Below are 19762 nucleotides of genomic sequence, written 5' to 3' on the forward strand. Positions count from 1 at the left end.
TCGGATCTAGCCTGTAATCAGGAAGTTCTTGTTTTGATTAAAGATTCTTGCAATGCTCGTTTTGTAATTTCTTTTGTCTGTGCGCTTACTCCTTTTTTTAATACATGCAAGAAGATATAAGTCACCGATGGTTAAGAGAAGGAGACGAAGAAGGGTTCTTCATCCGAAGGGAAGATGGCCGGTGATCGGAGAGACCTTAGCCTTTATTGCGTGTGGATATTCTTCTCGGCTTGTTACCTTTGTGGAACAAATAAAGTCTTTGTAAGTCTTTTTTATTAATCCATTTGATAAGATTTTTTTTTTAAAGCAAACTTTTTTTGCAAATCCGTTAATTAAAAAAGATTATGAATTAAAAATCAACACTATTTTAAAATCCGTTTGGTAATTTTATTTTTAAAGAGAGCTCTTACTGAGTATTTTTTTCTATACGTGCGACAATATTTAGGATGGAGTTTCCGATTTGGAATAAATGGTCAATAATACAAAACCACCAATAGTCCAGATTCATGTGAAGCTCGTTTAAGTAAAGATGATGAAAGGCGAAGACTTATAGCACAACCAGATGAAGAAAATGTTTCCACTACAGAGAAAAGATAAGTTTTTTTTTTGTTTCTCTGCTCTTAACTCATTTTTTTATGGTTTTAGCTTACGGGTTTTTAACCTTTCTTTAGTACGCTTTGATGTATGTGTTTTCAATACTCCCGAGCTCTCTTCAGCATCATCCAAGTAAGATCCCTGTTATGTCATAATATTAGTCAACTTGAAGTTCGAAAATAGGTTATAGAAATATAAGTTAGGTATGAATAATTACCACACCACCACTTGTGAAAGTAGACTCCAAAGCAGAAACGTTTTCTGATTGAGAACTTGCCATTAACAAATTAATCATAGACCAAACCTTTAAGACCTTGTAGGTATCTCCTCCATAAGAAACGTTTTCTTTTTCAATAGAAACACCAAATTTGAATGTCTTTCCAACAATGTCCTTAACTGGCTGAGGCAACAACTCTGGATCATCAATCTATAGTCCACAAACGATATTAGTCATATTTCCATACAATATATGAGCTCCATATATATATATATATATATATATATATATATATATATATAAATAATCAAGAAATATTTTTACCTCTTCCATAGAAGCATTAACAATCTTCGATGCCTTTTCCATTACAATCATATTTGCAATGGTATCAAGCAGCATGAACTTGGTTGTGCCAGTATCATCCTTAAGGATCAAATGAAGCTTAAACCTAATAATACACAAATAAAACCATGTAAGTAAGGAAACAGAGTTTAGTTATCAATATAATTAAATCTAAATAGTATACATACTTAGGCTCGACATTAGTCACGAACTTGTTGCACTTCTCACACCAAAAAGCTGGTGTGCCGCCATTGTTTGCCACTTCAAAGGTTCTATGGTTGAGATTACATCCAAAATAAAACCAACCATAATCGATGTCTATAGCATCAATTGTACACACTATGCATTTCCCAATCTGTAAAATTACAAAAGAATTGGATCAGGGCGAAAGGGTATAGAGCTATTAATATACAGCATCTCAGCAAACAATTTAACCATAATTATTTTTAATAATTAAAACCTTAGAATTTTGATTTTACCTTTAAATGATCCCAGCTTTGCAAACCTGAGTAAACAAACAACAACTCCTTTGTGTGCTTGTTCACTATAGGTTTCCAGCATCTCAGCAAACATGTTTTCAATGGTCTTCCACTCACCAATCACACATTTACTACCCAAACTCATAAACTGATTATGTCTACATGTTGCGTAGATTTATCACCCTGCAATAAAAATATATAACTGGGCTTCACTACGTGATTTTTGAGATAAAATAAGAAAGTATAGAAGTATTAAAGATATATTTACCTTTGAATCAGCAAATATGATTTCGAGAGATTCACCAAATGCAGCGTTGTTTTGTTTCCAGGTGTGGATCGTTTTCACCTGAATACACCAGTCGCTTCTGCGAGGCTTCAGCTGTGAAAGGTAAGATATCTTTTGTGATGGTTTCATTTTTACTAATGAGAAGAATGTTGTTTTGATGAGTTAGTCGTTAGTGTAGGGGTAGTATATATAGGAAATAATATAAACGTTTAGGTCTTAAATTTAAAGAAACTTATTTAATTTTTTATTTTTTTAAAAAGGTATCTATGGGAGAATATGCCAAACCTGATATCGATTTTAGTTTTGATTTCTAAAGAATATTGTTTTTTTTTTGAATTGGAGATTTTAAATTTTGACTGAGAAGTAATATTTGGATATCTTGTTGTTAGTAGTTGGTTTGAAATTTAGTTTAAATTGGAACTGCTTTGCCCATTATCTGATGGTTCGTGAATATAGCTACATGAAAATAGGAGGAGAGTTTGTTTAAAAAGTAGTTATTAAATATAGTGTGTTTTGGTTTTTTTATTATTTTTAAAAAGAGCGTGAGTATGGGTACATAATTTTCGGAAGTGAGTTTGTGTGGAGAGGAGTTATGGAATTTATTTATTTATATTTAGTTTGTTGGTTTAAATATTTAACGAATTTAATATTTATATCTTGTAAGATGTCTGGTTCTTAATTTTATTCATTGTATAAGTGTATCTTATGATTACAGAAAACTTATCAATGTGTTAAAGTGTTTGATATATTTAGTGTTTAGGGATTTGATCCATTTTGTTTTGGGGTTAGAATATTTAGGACATTGACTCCTAGATAATGTAATTTATGTTATCATATGTATTGTTCCTGATTGAAAGCTTTAACAAAAAGTTAGCTTACAATTAACATATGCTAATTGCTATTTTGATTTATTTTTTTGGTATAGGGTTATGTTTCTTGAAGAGTGGTTGGCAAAGATGGCGATGAGTTGATGGTATAGGGTTATTGTTTATTTGGCAAAGATGGTGATGAGTCGATGGTGATGAGCTGAGGCAAAAGTAATATATATGCTGTGTAAAGACTATATTAATGAGCTATAGAGAATACATATCATCATTCTCGTGCATATAGGTAGTTAAGTTGATGTTTTTTTGCTTCTCTAAATTACCCTTACTGAATTATTTTAAAATAGACAAATCCATAATGGCATAAAAAGTAATATACCAGGTAAAAGTGAGGGTAAATCAAAAAAAAGGATCCTGAATTAATAGTATTGATATTTTATATATAATCTTTGGTGTATTATGTCGAGTAATAAATTTAAGCTAACTGATAAGAATATTGATTGTTGTATAGTTAGAGAAATATAAGGTAACTAATAATAATATAGTTAGAGAAATATAAGGTAAGACCAAAAATAATAATTAGTTAGTGAAAGAGTCCAAAATGACTTTCATAGGTAAATTTATTTAATCTCATTTCCTTTTAATAAAGTAGACTAGATTTTGACCCGCGGTTTCAAACCGCGGGATAATTTTTCAAATAATCTAAATTTATTTGATATAAATTTGTATTTTTTATTGTATCTACATTTAGATGTTATAAAAGAAACATTATATTGAGTATTTTAAAATCCGTCCCGACCCGCTGTTAAATCGACAAATTTTGTGGTCTCATATACAATCCGGTTTAGTTTTTAATAAAAAAATATTTAAAATTCCTATAAAACCCATAATAACAGCTAATACCCAGGATCTGGCTATCGGTTGAACTAATAGATGACCCAATATGCAATCCAGTTTGACTTAAATTATTATAGTTAGAGTATTCTAATATATATTCATGAATGTTCAGATGAATGATGAATATATAATGAAAGTGATGTTCTAATTTTAATACTATTTTTAGTCAAACTAAATTTCATCTTGTTGTAAGCATAATGGATCAATATTTGAGAGGATGCATATTAAAAATAAAATATATTTGAGCATCAACCATTTATATAACGTCTATTACAATTTACTAATTTATGTTTATAAATATAATTTTCATTTATTTAGTAAGTTTACTTTTGTTAGTCACATGTTATTAGATTTTTTTGATGTTTTGTTTATGACTTATGTTAAATTTAAAAGTTAATTTCATTAATCGCATTAATTTTGATTTATATTTGTATTATATATTAATTTTTATTTATATTTTTCTTATATATATAATTATATTTTACAACTAATTAAACTATTGACACATACTCTCTTGCATCAATTTATGTTTTAATGTAGTGTTTTATGATATAATTGTGTTAATATATTTGTTGAATTAGTTAATATTTGATAAATATATTGCATGTGTTTGAATAACCCGTAGAACTATGTTCGTAAAACTATCAATAATAACATGTTTCATCGTATACTAAATATTAATAGTATCAAACTATTACTATTTTTACCACATATATATATATATATATATATATATATATATATATATCTAATTTTAATACTCTAAATATATGAATTATATTTTTATATATTTAGTGAGGGTTTTGAAGAAATTGTTTTTTTGCATTTCGATTAATATATAGCTGTATATATATACAAATTAATATATATATATATATATATATATCATTATTTATCACACTAATAATTAAAATATAATTAATTTATTATTAAATTTCGTATTAATTAAATTATATTCATTAGTTTAAAATAATAAATTAGTTAGTTAGCTCCTTAGTTTTAGGCATGATGTATATTTAATATTAATTAAGTTAAATATAACTAATTCAAAGTTACAAATAATTATTTTCAAAAATAAAAGGATCAAATGATCACGTGGATTATAAATATATTAACAAAATTAGTTGATGTGATTTAACATTATTTTATTTTGTTATAATTTATTACAATTTATATATTACATTTGGTTTATTTTGAATAAATTTTATCCTTAGTATTCACATTATACATTTAAATACACATATATTTTAAGTCTTGATATGTTTTTATTTTATATCATAACTCTTAACTTGTTTAAAAAACTTTTTTAATATATTCTGTATGTGGAATGATAATAAAAACAAAAAAACAAACTTAAGTATTTTTTCAAATGTTTTAAAAACATAAAACATTTTTATATAAATATTTAATCAAACCGATTTTCTTTTGCACGTATGTAGGAATCAGTTGCATATCGAGTAATATCTTATTATTAATAGATACTTGTTAGATTAAAAAAACATTATGTGATAATAATTAATGTATTTATTTTAGTTGGACTGTTATAACTTTTTTTGTAGTCCAAAATATAGTCGATAAATATTGCTCTTGTTTTAATAGTATTGATGGGTCTGACTGGTAACTATTATAGGAACATTAGGAACGAATAAAAATAAAATGAGTAGGAATGAAATTTTAGGAATGATGAGGAATGATGACTCCTATCAAAATGAATTAGGAACAAATTTGTTCTATAAATCTCTACAAAAAAAAGAATGAGAATGAATGACTATTCCTCGTGAATGGTAAAAATTTTAAGGAATGTTAAGGAATGTCGTGTTCCTCTCCGTTCCCTTGGTTACCATTCACACCCATGTGTTTCCTTGCACCATCTAGAGTAAAAAGAATAAATATTTTAACATATATATAAATTATATTTTAAATAAATTTTATTAATATGGAAAATTTTCTTTTTCTTATCTATAATTTAACATAAATTTGACTTAATTAAACCAAAACATTAAGATAAAAATAATTTTGTTTATTTTAAATTAGATTTAAGAATATGCATGTATAATTTAAAATGATAATCTTAGATATATTTTTATACCTATTCATTTTAATTAAATAAATTTGTAAATTTTTATAGATATATAAGAAACTAATGATTTACGAATAAATTTTTCAATTTTTCAAAAAAAGTATACATTTTTGTTGAAAATTAATTAAAAATATTTATAAAATTTGTAGATATATAAGAAACTAATGATTTCACGAATAAATTTTTATAATATTCTGAAAAATTGCACAAATTTTTGAAAAATTTAGTAATAAAATTATATAATTTAAAAATCTATAATAAATGATATTTCGAAAATTTTAATGCCATATTTGAATTTTTTTTAATTTTGATTTATGAGTTATTACCATATATTCTAAAAAAACCTAAAAATAGAAATCAACATTAAATGTAATATATGAATTATTACCGTATTTTAAAAAGTTTACAAAAAATATAAATTAACATTTAATGTAATTGTCCATGTCATATTAAGCTATAAGTCGTTAATTATAACAGATATGTCATTTATTTTTATGAAAATAATTGTAAAGAAAACATGTGGCAAAATTAAAATTCTTAAATAATGTATAGGCGATATAGGGGATTTTAGCTAGGATTATTGATTTTTCATGGGTTGCTGGGCTCACGATAAACTTGATGTATTATCCACAAAGCACAATCCGGTTTAAGATTTTTTAAAAGCCTCAGACACAGACATATACTAAACCACAGGGGCTGGGCTCTTTGTAGGAACGACGAGACAGGGTTAAGGTCTACCAACTAGGGTTTGTCGTTCGTTCTATTCTCTAGCTTCTACTCTAAGCCAATACATATGCCTTGGGTTGATGCTATGATTTGACATAAAATTAAAGCAGGGTTTATGGACTTGTCATGAGCTATACATGCCAATGGACTACCTGAGGGCTGAGGCTTTGACATTCACATACAACTTATCCCCCGCCAAGAAAATCACATTAGAACGGCCAGAATGGTGAACCATGGCCCAACTGACATTAGACTGGATATAGATAACTAGTGCTATTGAAAGCTAGATTGCATGGTATAATCCCACCTGCTCCTACTACAAGAAACCCTAGACCCATAAGTTAAAACGCTATCTGGCCACCACTTGGCCCGATACACGAGCTAGCTGTTCCACATGGAGCTGGATGTAGTTGTGGCAGGGCAGCAGTCAATAATATCAAAAAGTCTACAAAAAGGACCCATTTCACTGATCATAAAGTTTTAGGTTATAAACCAAAATTGCTTGTGGATGACGAAACCGTTAAAGAGGGTGCATCTTTACAAGAAAACATGCGATGACTGCGACGGTGAGAATGCGACGGTGAGAGCCTTGTATCCACCGAAGTAATTGTTGCGGAGGAAGGTAGCAATTCACCACTGCAAAAAGGTCTACCCAACCGGTCTAACTCTCCTCGATGCTGTTGTTTATTAAGGATATGATACTTGGGATAACAGGCTCCAAATGCTGCAGAATAAAAAATACACAAAGACCATATGGAAACTGAGAATCTATACAATTTAACAGTATAGAAAAGTCTGAAGCATTTCAGGCTTTGGTTAAACACCATAGAGAGCAGCTTTGCCAGATACTCTGACCCCATTTTGCTGGCTAGGTGACCATAGTCAGGACTGGTCTCAAAAATATGCCCGCTCGTTTCTTCTTGCAAGCATCACGTCAGCATTCCTACTAATATCTGCTTGTGAACGGTTCACTATCCTAACCGCTATTCTCGGTGAACTATTCTCGGTGAATATTCCTTGTATGGCATGGTAAGTTTCATGACACCATTTGTGTGATTTCAGCATCATCAATCTTGATTCTTAGAGTTGTTTTTAGTCTTTCAGCTATACAAAGAAACTCTTGAGAATGGAACAAAAGTGGCTATAAGATGTTTACCTTCATCAAATAAATGCTCAATAAGGAATCTAAAACTGAGGCTAGACGTGCTTGCCAAGCTTAGACACCCAGACCTAGTTTGCTTGTTGGGTCATTGCATAGACTGTGGTGGAAAAGATGATTACAGTGTTGAGAAAGTCTTCTTGATTTATGAGTACATTCCAGATGGGAACTTTCAATCTTGTCTCTCAGGTTTGAAGCTCAAATCTTTGTTGTGTTTCAGCCACAAAGATTGGAGGTTTCTGAAAAAACTTTTGTTGGTTTTTGAGCAGATGATAGTTGGGGTAATGCTATGAACTGGTCAGAGAGATTGACTGTTCTTACAGGTGTTGCAAAGGCTGTTCATTATCTTCACACTGGAGTTATACCTGGTTTCTTTAGCAATAGACTCAGGACTAATAATGTCTTGCTTAATCAACACCGGTTTGCTAAGCCGAACGAGACATAACACAGTTAAGCTCGTTACGCTAATCTTCTGTTTCTGTTTTGAACCGGACTAAGCACCCCTAGAGAAACCACTTTTGTTATGCATCTCTTCATTGTTTTTGATAACCGGTTTTCTAAACTGAGACCAAGACTAGTTTAGCTGCAATTAGTGAGCTTAGTGGTTCTGTTTTCTGTTCTGGACTGGTTTTATTGGGACAAAACCACTTGGTGCAATGCTTACCTTATTGTTTTTGATGTTTTTTTGTTAACCGGTTTTATGAACCGTGACCAAGACTAGTTTGAGCTGTGTCTTATGCATTTAGCAGTCTCTTAACGTTCCTCTCTCTATATCGAATCAAATAAACAACTTTGTTAGGGAAGCTAATAATTAAACATAATCTAACTGAAGAAAGGGAAGGAATGAAAAAACAAAAGGTTTTCACAAAAAAAAAAAAAAGAAAAACAAAAGGTGAGCGATGAGTCTTACTATGCACAAAATGTGACTTGGCGTGAAATAACCAAGTAAAGGAAAGCCAGAGAGGATGAGCTTTTGCTTATTTCTCAACCTGACCCTGCTGAGTGTTGACGAGATGCATTTTGAATTGATGAAGACAAAAAAAACATAATAATTTTAGATTAAAGGAAGATATTGTCGAAAAGTTGAGTTTGGTATTAAAGCAGGGACTAAATTTGTTGAAATGTGCAAAGTTTAAATTATCTAGAAGGAATCGACACATTAAAATCACAATGTTCTCTCGATTGCTTGACACCTAGGATTTTTAGAATCATGTGGAGGAGCCATGTCATTAAATGAAAAAAACTTGCACTACCAACCAAAACATTTCGTTTAAACACGTCATTGCTCTGCTGTCGTGTTTTGTTTTTGTTTTCTTCTCCGTTTATCGAGAAAGATAACTTCTTCGATCTAAAAATTAGTGAGTGAGCTCGAATCTAGAATGGCTTCTACGGAAGCTGATTTCCGCTTAGCACGAGTCGTGATCCCTTCTCTCGACAAGATCATCAAGAACGCCTCGTGGCGCAAACACTCCAAGCTCGCTCACGAGTGCAAATCCCTCAACCTCCTCCTCAGATCCCCCGACGCCGACGCCGCCGCTTCCTCCCCTCACGCCGACTCCGATTCCGGATCCTCCCTTCCCGTCTCCCTCCACGACGGCTCGTCAACATCGCTTCTCCACGTATCAAGCCTACAACCTCTCCATCTCCGAGTCGGGCTCTCAGCTTCAAGCTGCAGTCTCCATTACACCGGAATAGGTGTGAGTCATCGTCTTCAGGTCAAGATTCCAGAGATGAGAAGGATCGTTCAACAACAATGGCTGGTCTCTACATATTTCCATTTTCAGTCCTCCAAATTTCTTATTATGTTTAAATATGCCTCAAACTCTTAAACCGTGGAACGTCCTCTTGATTTAGCTCCAAACACTTTAATTGTGCTAAACAGACCTTCCTCATGATTGCATGATGGTCCATCAACTTTTGTTTTGTTTTCAAATCAGATACAAATGCTTGAATTTGCCCAAATGACCTCCTGAATTACCCTCAAACTTCCAAAATTGCAGTTTAACCCAAATATTTTGCAATTATGTATGCAAATATGATATGAACACCTAAATGCAACTTACAATGATCTTAATACTCTAAAACAAGAGTCTAAATATCATAAAATAGTGAGATATCACAAATCAAGGCATAGATACGTAAGAACGGCGTTGGTTCTTAAATCACATCAATGATTTTTTATTCTCTTTCGTTGTTTAGCTTCTCATCTTTTTCTCCAATTGTGTGATATATAACTCAAATCTGAGTATTATATACAATATCTTCAAAACAGTTTCAATGTCGAGACTCCTAATTAAATATATTTTTCTCGATAAATATGAGGTTTCTAAAACAATATCAATGTCTGAGAGTGTACTTGCCTTTCTTTGAGACTTTAAGGGTGGTAGTAAAGGTTCCAAATGAAACAAAAGATATGATTGTATATGATCATCAAAAGATATTCAAATGCTTGATGAATTTATCTTTCTTTATTTACATCATTTATAAACATAAAATAGAATATTGCCTAAATACAATAAAAATTGTTTATTTAATATATCTATCTTATTAAAACAGAAACATTCTGTTGGACCTAACATTTATTTTGTAAGTTTTTAAATTAAATACATCTTTATACTTTATAGTTAAATCTACATTAAATCACAAATATTCCTTTCTTTATACTACTATCTATGTCTCCAAACAATATACTTATTTCTTTATACTATTATCAATGTTTCCAAACAAAATATTTTTTATACTACTATCAATTTTTCCAAACAATACAATAACTAATCTTATTATTTTATATCTATCATTTTCTCTTTAAAATTTTGTAGAAACGTCATATTTTCATAAATTGCAAAATAATGAACTTTAAAATTTGGATTATAAGATTACCAATTATGAAACTATTACAATTTAAATCTAATTAGATTACATATCGGTCATCCATCAGTTCAATCGGTTAGTCTCGCGTTTTAGTGATTTTTTAATATGAATATTTTAAAAACCAAAATTAAATTGTCAGATCTCCAGATTAACGGATATAGTCACAATCGGATTGAATTTAAAAACACTGATTTAAATGCAAAAGTATTTTAAATACACACTCTTTTAAAATTTACCAAAATATTTATTAACTTATTAGTGAAATTTTTTATCGTAAAATATTCCGCGCTTCCAAAGCGCGGGTTAAAATCTAGTACATATATTAAAGAGTTATTCTTGAGTTCATCCCCAAGGGTGAACCTCTAAGTTCACAAATCAATAAGATTTTACTATTTCATATTTAATATTTTTAAAATAAAGAAAATATTACCAAATTATATTGTGTTTTTACAACAAAAAAAGTTAAAATAAATAAAAAATAATAGTAATTACAAAAAAAAAATTAATACCATCAGTAAAACAGTAAACTTAAATCCTAAATCTGAAAGAATTTAGGATTTATGATTTATCCAATGGTTCAGGTTCTAACCAAGGGTTTAAGATTTTGGGTTTAGTGTTTTGTTGACAGTATTAAAAATATTTTTAAACAAAATTTCAAGAATTTAGGACTTATCCAAAGGTTTAGAGTTTAACCTAAGGGTTTAGGGTTTAGGTTTAGTTTTTTGCTGATGATATTAAAAATATTAAAAAAAAAATCTACAATCAATACAATTAAAACAGCAGCCCTTTTTCAGACTTCCCCTTAAACTTTTCAAACTATTTACTGATACATGCCACTGCCTATTAATTAATTAAAAAATGAAATTCTCGATTTCTTCTATTCAGAAATAAATTCTCGATTTCTTCCATCTCAACAAAAATATATTTTCGTTGTAACTTAATATATCTTAACAAACTGAATATGATAGATTTCTCTAACCAATTATATCTACAATTATTTATATCCTTAGAATATGCTTAATATTTTCCATTTTAATTGTATCGATTATCCTCTTTCTACTTCGACTACATATCCTATATAAATATCAATGTCAAACACAACAATTCTATTCATTCAAAACCTCTCAACTGTTTTCGGTGCTCTACAATAATGGAGTCCTTAATCGAAATCAGCAACTTGAGTGATCTTAATCTTTTCAAATCTACATGTCGAGTCCATGTTAAAGTTCTTCATACATGGGAGTTTATCAATCTTACAAATGGTTCTTCTCTTGAGATGGTTTTAACAGACGAAACCGTAAGCTCTGCTCACAAACCTTTCGTTTTTAAAATAGCAAAACTTTTAAACTTTCAAACTATTTACTGATACATGCCACTGCCTATTAATTAATTAAAAAATGAAATTCTCGATTTCTTCTATTCAGAAATAAATTCTCGATTTCTTCCATCTCAACAAAAATATATTTTCGTTGTAACTTAATATATCTTAACAAACTGAATATGATAGATTTCTCTAACCAATTATATCTACAATTATTTATATCCTTAGAATATGCTTAATATTTTCCATTTTAATTGTATCGATTATCCTCTTTCTACTTCGACTACATATCCTATATAAATATCAATGTCAAACACAACAATTCTATTCATTCAAAACCTCTCAACTGTTTTCGGTGCTCTACAATAATGGAGTCCTTAATCGAAATCAGCAACTTGAGTGATCTTAATCTTTTCAAATCTACATGTCGAGTCCATGTTAAAGTTCTTCATACATGGGAGTTTATCAATCTTACAAATGGTTCTTCTCTTGAGATGGTTTTAACAGACGAAACCGTAAGCTCTGCTCACAAACCTTTCGTTTTTAAAATAGCAAAACTTTTAATATATGAACTGAGTGCATCTTTTATTGTTTCATGATTTAGGGTGTTAAAATCCATGCGAGTTGCAAAAGTTCATTAATCCAGCGACTCCAGATGCATTTTCGTGTTGGAAAGTGGATAGTTATTACTAAATTTCACTTAAGTCCAGCATCTGGGGTTTACAGATACACCAACCATGTTTACAAAATGCAATTCGGGGATCAGACTACTGTTACTGATTCTGATATGCGATGCAACAACATGTTCCTTGATCTTAAGGATTTTGCCACCATTTTGAATGGTTCACTTGACACACGCTATCTTATTGGTATTGTTTTTTTTTAAAAATACATTAACGTATGTTATGATTTATATATAACTGTTTTATTCTATGACAGACGTGATTGGTCAGGTAATGGACTTTGGCGGTGTGGATATTGTTAATCATGCAAGGAAAGAAGTGACCAAGATGGTGTTTACTCTAAGAGATGGCAGGTACGTATTTTTAATTGTATTGATTTATTTGTATAACTATAAAATTTAAAGTTTATATGTTTTGTTATAATCTCAGTGACAGACGAGTTAGATGCTGCATTTTTGGGAAGTTAGCTGAAGTTTTGATCCAAGAACAAAAACAACCAAATAATGGGGATATTTGTTTGATCCGATATGCTAAGCTCAACAACTACACACATGGTATTGATAATTAAATATATTTTAAAAAGTCTTTGATGATTATATTATATCGTTAGTATTGTTTTCTCACACATGTTATATTGTCCAGATGAGTTACAAGTATCCAATGCATTTGATTCTTCTCTGGTGATGCTAAACCCAGCAATCAACGAAGTGGAAGAACTAAAACAGATGTTAGTTTTGAATAACCTAAAGTACTTATTTTCTTCTCTGACTTTTGATAGTAATGAATTAATTTTTTATATATTTTACTGTTTTCTACTTATAGGGTTCATGCTGATGATAACTCCGTGAATATGTACCAACATGTTGGAAAGATTCACAACCAATCAAAGCGCATTAAATGGTCACAGTTTCCTTTCAAAACCATTCAGGAAATGAAACACACAGATAAGGTTTTTTGTTGAGTCTGTAATACTTACAGTGTGATTGATCGCAATATGTTCTGACAAATATATATTGTTTTGTAGGATGCCAAATGCCGAATAATTTGCACTGTTTATGCCATTGATACATTGAGAGGATGGTATTATTGTGCTTGTGTGGTATGCAACAGGCAGGTTCTGAAAACGAGGATTGTCTATGATGACATGGATTCTCCAAGCTGGTTTTGTGATTTTTGCCATCTCACTGTTACTAAAATTAAGCCAAGGTCATTTGTTGTGTATTTTAGCTTTGGATTTAATTTTTTTGATTTTTAAACAATTCTAATGCGTTTAAATTTTTTCCAAACAAAAATAATCTTTTCAGGTACAAATTGGATTTGCTTGTGCAGGATCAGACTGGTGAATCCAAAATTACACTTCAAGATCCAGTTGCTACATCTATTGTGAAATATTCTGCTGCAAAAATCGTAAATGTTTTGTCTGATGTAAGATATATTTTTAATTTTTTAAATAGGCAAAAATATTATTTATTTTTGATACCTGGCATATAATTGAATTTTTATTAACAGAATGGAGATCCAGATGTGTTACCGGCTGAACTTGTGGACATTGTGGGCAAAACATATGGTTTTGGTATCTCAGTTGATGAATTGGAAAAATTCAATGCTTTAAAAGTTTGGAATCTGAATGATATTATGTGGAAGAGAATCAAAGCAGTTCACCAGATGTCGATTAGTTCAAGGAAAAAGCAATGCACCAATGTGATCAAGATTGAAGACAAAGATCATACTGAAGACACAGATTAGTGTGCTGTTTTATTTTTAATTTCTAAATGTCTATTGGTTTTATGTTTTTTAGGGTTAGTGCATCTATTTTATGTCTTGATTTATTTCTATTGTTTTTTTAAACCTTGGTTTTCAGTTTTTCATTGGGAATAAAATAATAATTTCGATTTTATATAGGAAAACAATAAATAAAAACGAGTCTGTTATGATACAATAACCAGTAAAAAATCTATATCACTAAGCATATTATCTCCATTTTCCTAACTAACCAGATTCAGTTCCATTCCTAATGCATTTCTAACATTTTATCCTTATAATAAACCGGACATACCTTAATTTTGGATTGTAACATGTCGCATGTCAAAATTGTATTGATATTCCGCTTTTATATTTCTTCAATAAGATTCCCTGCAACCTATTTACACATTATATAACACACACTTAGATAAAACCTGAGATTATTGTTATCACATAAATCAGAATATAATACAATTTAGTGCTTTTGAGTCAGAATTTACAATAATATTGTGTTATAACTTATAAAAATACCCAATTTAAACGAAAAAATGATTTGCAAATCTTTCAACTAATAGATAACAGATCTTATGCTCTTATCAAAACATAGATCTTTTATCAATCATTTAACTGAACTGTTAAGATCTTATCATCATAACAACCAACTTGAAATTGAAGAATCATATCTCAGCATTATTGGGAATATTCTAACGACTATTTATTATATTCTGATTCATCCAACTATAAAGATTTTTATTTTGAAAATAATATCTGATACCCATGGCTTTCTCTAATCTATTTATTTGCTATATATACATACTATTCGACATTAGCAATCTTACACCGTGAGAGAAACAAACTCTTAAGATAATGAAAGCTACTCCAAAACTATCATACCTGTCTGACATCAGGCCATTCAAACCTGAATGGTGGGTTCAAGTCAAAGTTATTCATATCTGGAAACAACAGAGTGATTATGGTGAGACCATGGAAATCATTTTTGCTGATAAGAAGGTAAATTATTTTTATATGCTTCATTTTTACAATCAAAGCAGCATTACAAAGAGTGATATAAATTATATAACTCTAACCTATAAATCTCTGTTTTCAATGATCTAGGGGAACAAAATTCAAGCAACATGCAAGAAAAACTATTTGCTTAGTTTGGGAAAAGAATGCCGTATGGGTGAATGGATAAACATAGAAAATTTTCAGGTAACTTCAGCAGGAGGAGCATTCCGACCTACCAATCACGCTTACAAGCTGACGTTCATGAAGTTCACCTCCATTGCGCCGTATGAATACACTAATAACGATATGTTCCTGGATTTAGTGGATTTCGACAAAATATTGAGTGGAAAGCTAGACAACAATTTTTTGATTGGTATGTTTTATATTTATTTTTATCTCATTTTTTTTGTTTAATCATTATTTATTTATATAACTTCTGTTTTTGTTTTATAAAGATGTTGTGGGTCAAGCCATAGATATTGGTGAAAAGATAACTCTGCAATGTAAAGGTGGGAAAGAAAGAAAGAAGATTGAATTCACTCTAAGAGACATTAAGTAAGTATTAGTAAAATAATGACATTGATTTTATAATTTTTTCTGGATGCAAACTAATTTTCATGTATTTTTAGTGATGAACGCATCCCATGTTGTTTTTGGGAGAATTTTGCTGATACTCTGGAATCCTATTCAGAAGATGCACAATTTGGAGTGGTTGTGTGTTTGATCCGATTTGCGAAAATTGGATCATTTAGAAGTAAATATCTTAACTATATTTATTTTATAACTTTAATCTTTATATTTAAAGAGTTGACTTTTTTATATTTAACGTTCATCATTTGTTTTTATTTGTGTGTTTAGATCAACTCCAACTTTCAAATGCTTTTGATACCTCCCAAATAATGTTCGATCCACCAATTGATGAGAGTGATGCTTTGAAAGAAATGTAAGTTGTTCGATGTTATTTATGCAAATGTATATGTCAGGTTTAATATCATCTTCTAATTATATGTCAAACTCTCCAGGTTTAAGTGTGATCCAGCAAACATGTCAATGGTTGAATCTAACGAGTTTGACAAACAGTTGATTCGTGAACCTAATAAGGTTATCAAAATTGACAGCTGGGATCAGTATGAAGATAAAACCGTTGCTGAACTTGTGGCTTCTGTACAGGTTTATTAACAACTTTTATGATAACTACAACATTTATTTATAATGTAAATTATTTTTACTTTGTCTACACAGGTTGGTAAATGCAAGGTTGTGTGTACCATCTATGCTATAGATACGGATTTTGGTTGGTACTACTTTGGATGTGATCTGTGCAACACAAAAACTTTTAAAGTACATCAAAGATACCTTACATCTGGGAAGGAATTGGCAGCCCCTATGTTTTGGTGTGAGAAATGCAATGCAAATGTTACTAATGTAACTCCGAAGTAAGTAAATTTATTTTATTGTTGGAGATTTCATTACTATTCCATTTTTATAGTTATATAATAAATTTATTTTATTATGTCCAGGTTTAAACTTCACTTGCTGCTTAAAGATAATACAGGAACTACCAAATTCATGTTGCTTGATACTATTGCTAATGGAATTATAGCTGAAAGTGCTGCGAAAATTCTAAAGGGATCATTCAAAGAGGTAAAATCAATCTCATTTATATTTAGGTATATATGAATGTTTTTAATAAAAATTCAAATATAAGTTAAATGTGATTTTTTTAATAGATTGAGGATCCCGAGCTTTTGCCTCAGTCACTTAAAGATGTCATTGGAAAAACTTTTAAGTTCGGTGTGTGCGTTGAAAAAAATAACGTGTCTTATGGAGCTGAGTGTTACAAGGTTTCTAAAGTTTGGTCTGTAAGCAACATGCTAATGGTTGATTCACAATCAGAGACTAAATCTGCACGAGAAATCACCCTCACTGGTGATGAGGTACTTTAATATCTTTATCAAACTCTTTACTTAAAATATAAGTTTGTTTACATAGTGTATAATTATTGATTTTAACAGATGTCTCTACTTACTGACGGTGAGGAAAGTTCGGTTACTAACAGAACACCAACTTCTAAGCGTTCTCAAGATGACAAATATGAGGTCCCTGAACTCACCTCTACCTCAAAAAGGTTTTGCTCAAAAAGTGTCAAGATCGAAAAGTAATCAGATGAGGAGATGAAGATCAGTCTGTCGAACTAGGAAGTTGGATTCAAATTTGTGGTTTTTTAAGTTTAGAGAAATAATTGTCCTGTTTAGGAACCGAAAAACTATCTTATAATTTTTTTTTTGTTTTTATGTTGGTTTAGTATGAAATAATTATGAATTCAACTTTAATCCTAAACTTATCATTGTTGCTCTGTTTTTTCAAAAAAATTGTTATGACGTTTTTGGAGTTGTTCTTTCTTTTGCCTTATTATGCTTAGTTTATGTTTTTAGTTATCATGTTGAGTTGAAATATTATTGATCTCTAATTATAATTGACCAACTTCTATTCCATATAATAAAACTTGATTTTATTCACGTTCATTTATATAATGTATACCAATTATTTGTTCCAATCAAACATATTAAAGCAAAGTGGTCAAAGGAGTTTATTATGTCGATTTCATTATTAACAGGCAAGCCAAATGTATTAAAGATTTATCTTAATGAAGATGAATGTTTGTGTATATTTATATTTTAAAACTATTGACATATTATTAATAATGCATGCCTGTATAGAAGACTACTTAAAATTGATATAGAGTATAGTTACATTTTTATGTAACCACTTGCAAAACAGTTAAACATATTATCCTACATATATGCTTATCAGATCGTACTTTGTTGATTTCCATTAAATCCTAAATCTAAACTGCAGGCTGCTTCTACATAAAATCCTAACAGAAAATACAATTACCAAATACTTTTACGTGGCCTGTGTAATTCATATTTCCAATTCTTCGTGCAACACTATAGCGATCAAAACTTCACAGTGCAATGAAGGAGATAACTGAAGAGGATAGAGTGCAAAAAAGGAAAAGGGTCAACAATTTTGATGCTTCTAAATATCCTAACGATTTTATGCATATCCCTATTAGCATGTCTAAACTGCAATCAAAATCAGGAAGTGTTTTTACGGATTTGACAAACTTACCTGTCCAGATGGATTCGAGAGGGTCTGTCAAACGCTCAGAAGAGTCAATGCCTCCTCCAATTGCACGCTGCAAAGGTAAATGCTATTTGTCATTCACATGTGATTTTACAAGGTAAGTCTGTTCTAATAGATTTTTTTACAGAGAACCCGAATATAAGAAATGTTTCAGCTACAAAGAGGAGCAAGCTGTGCAACGAAGTGTTCAGTAAGAATAAATTCTGACACATACATTATTGTTCCTACACAATATCTTAAATTATAAAAAATTTCATTGCTTATTATTCATAGTTACCAACAACACACAAGCTGGAATCAAAGGGTTGTCTCCCTATGGTCAGGGGTCTAATATCAAGGAAAAAAAACATTTTTCTTATACCGGAACAAAAAAAGCATTCCCATCTATTCTTACATCTACCAGCACGACCATTCCGTTGAAAAGAATTTTCGGCAGGATTTTAAGAGATCTTCAAAACTTACCTCAGAATACAGTTCCAAATGGATATCATTCACCATCTCTTCTTAGTCCATATTCAACATCTGAACATTGCAAGAGTAAGATTTATATTACTTATGAAAATCTGTACATTTTACTATTTGCTATGGTCAGCATTATATTACACAGATCGGCTAACTAAAACAAAACTGTCAACTTCAAATAGTTGTATACTTAACACATATGTTGCTACTTTCAGAATATTTGTTTTGTCATATCTATACATTTATGAAAAATAAATAACTTTGTAACTTTGATTACCAGGTCAAACATCACAGAGAGATACAGATTTAAATTCCGGTACTAAGAAGCGCAGTAATGGTGTACGAAAAGCTTCTGCCAATTCTGTTTCGCGCCAAAGGCAGACTGCATTAGTAATTGGAACTAATAAGTCCAGAATTTCGGATCCATCCCAGGATGGGAATTCTTCAGATAAATTAACGAGCACTGAAGGTATATAACATGACTAGATTTGATATTCTATAAACAAAATTATATTAGTTTGTATTTTAATGTAAGGAGTGATATATAATGTTGCAGTTCCATCAGAAAGTGAAGATGAGCAGTTTTACGACTTAAGCAGTCAAGAAAGTGATACAGTATCTAACAATTCCGATCATGTTCAAGCTTTATTTAGAGATTCTCGGTCAGAGAAAGCAGAAATTGATTCTTTTCTGTCAAGGATTAGAAAAATGAGTGAAAGCAAGGGGAAATGTCAAAAAAAGCAGAGGACACAGCCTGTGCCAAAAACTATTGGTAAGTGCTTTAATATTATTGTTATTACTATAGTATTTCTGATACTGAACATCGATGTTTATATATATTGTGTAGACTATGTTGATGAGGGTAATCCTACTTTCACATGTGAATATTGTAAAGCAAAAATGTGGTACGGCGAACGACT

At 30.4% G+C, this 19762-nt stretch overlaps 2 protein-coding genes and 1 long non-coding RNA gene across 3 annotated transcripts; 1 reads left to right on the plus strand and 2 right to left on the minus strand.

Moving 5' to 3' along the window:
- Window positions 1–581: 581 nt before the first annotated feature.
- On the minus strand, window positions 582–1265 carry LOC130511044 (uncharacterized). The gene is made up of 3 exons (XM_057007831.1): window positions 1136–1265; window positions 812–1021; window positions 582–735 (listed from the first exon to the last, which is right to left on the minus strand). The coding sequence occupies exons 1-3, from the start codon at window positions 1208–1210 to the stop codon at window positions 634–636; spliced, it is 387 nt and encodes a 128-aa protein (XP_056863811.1). The 5' UTR covers window positions 1211–1265; the 3' UTR covers window positions 582–633.
- Window positions 1266–11827: 10562 nt separating this feature from the next.
- LOC108853313 (replication protein A 70 kDa DNA-binding subunit A-like) lies at window positions 11828–14376 on the plus strand. The gene is made up of 9 exons (XM_057007835.1): window positions 11828–12311; window positions 12401–12665; window positions 12736–12832; window positions 12909–13033; window positions 13122–13206; window positions 13302–13428; window positions 13504–13685; window positions 13784–13904; window positions 13989–14376. The coding sequence occupies exons 1-9, from the start codon at window positions 12165–12167 to the stop codon at window positions 14223–14225; spliced, it is 1386 nt and encodes a 461-aa protein (XP_056863815.1). The 5' UTR covers window positions 11828–12164; the 3' UTR covers window positions 14226–14376.
- Window positions 14377–14508: 132 nt separating this feature from the next.
- On the minus strand, window positions 14509–18988 carry LOC130511052 (uncharacterized). Its single transcript, XR_008944837.1, has 4 exons — window positions 18843–18988; window positions 18366–18432; window positions 15117–15175; window positions 14509–14619 (listed from the first exon to the last, which is right to left on the minus strand). It is a non-coding gene; the product is annotated as an uncharacterized LOC130511052 (long non-coding RNA).
- Window positions 18989–19762: the final 774 nt, after the last annotated feature.

This window comes from Raphanus sativus, chromosome 1 (assembly GCF_000801105.2).
Source record: "Raphanus sativus cultivar WK10039 chromosome 1, ASM80110v3, whole genome shotgun sequence".
Classification (NCBI taxonomy): Eukaryota; Viridiplantae; Streptophyta; class Magnoliopsida; order Brassicales; family Brassicaceae; genus Raphanus; species Raphanus sativus.

Excerpts from the sequence above, each read along its gene's own strand:
- LOC130511044 (XM_057007831.1), bottom strand. The coding sequence starts at position 1,210 with ATGCTGCTTGATACCATTGCAAATATGATTGTAATGGAAAAGGCATCG. Across the intron at positions 1,022-1,135 it reads TTAATGCTTCTATGGAAGAG|ATTGATGATCCAGAGTTGTT; the intron begins GTAAAAATATTT and ends TGTGGACTATAG. Across the intron at positions 736-811 it reads CTTTCACAAGTGGTGGTGTG|GGATCTTACTTGGATGATGC; the intron begins GTAATTATTCAT and ends ATGACATAACAG.
- LOC108853313 (XM_057007835.1), top strand. The coding sequence starts at position 12,165 with ATGGAGTCCTTAATCGAAATCAGCAACTTGAGTGATCTTAATCTTTTC. Across the intron at positions 13,207-13,301 it reads GTGGAAGAACTAAAACAGAT|GGTTCATGCTGATGATAACT; the intron begins GTTAGTTTTGAA and ends TTCTACTTATAG. Across the intron at positions 13,686-13,783 it reads GTTACTAAAATTAAGCCAAG|GTACAAATTGGATTTGCTTG; the intron begins GTCATTTGTTGT and ends TAATCTTTTCAG.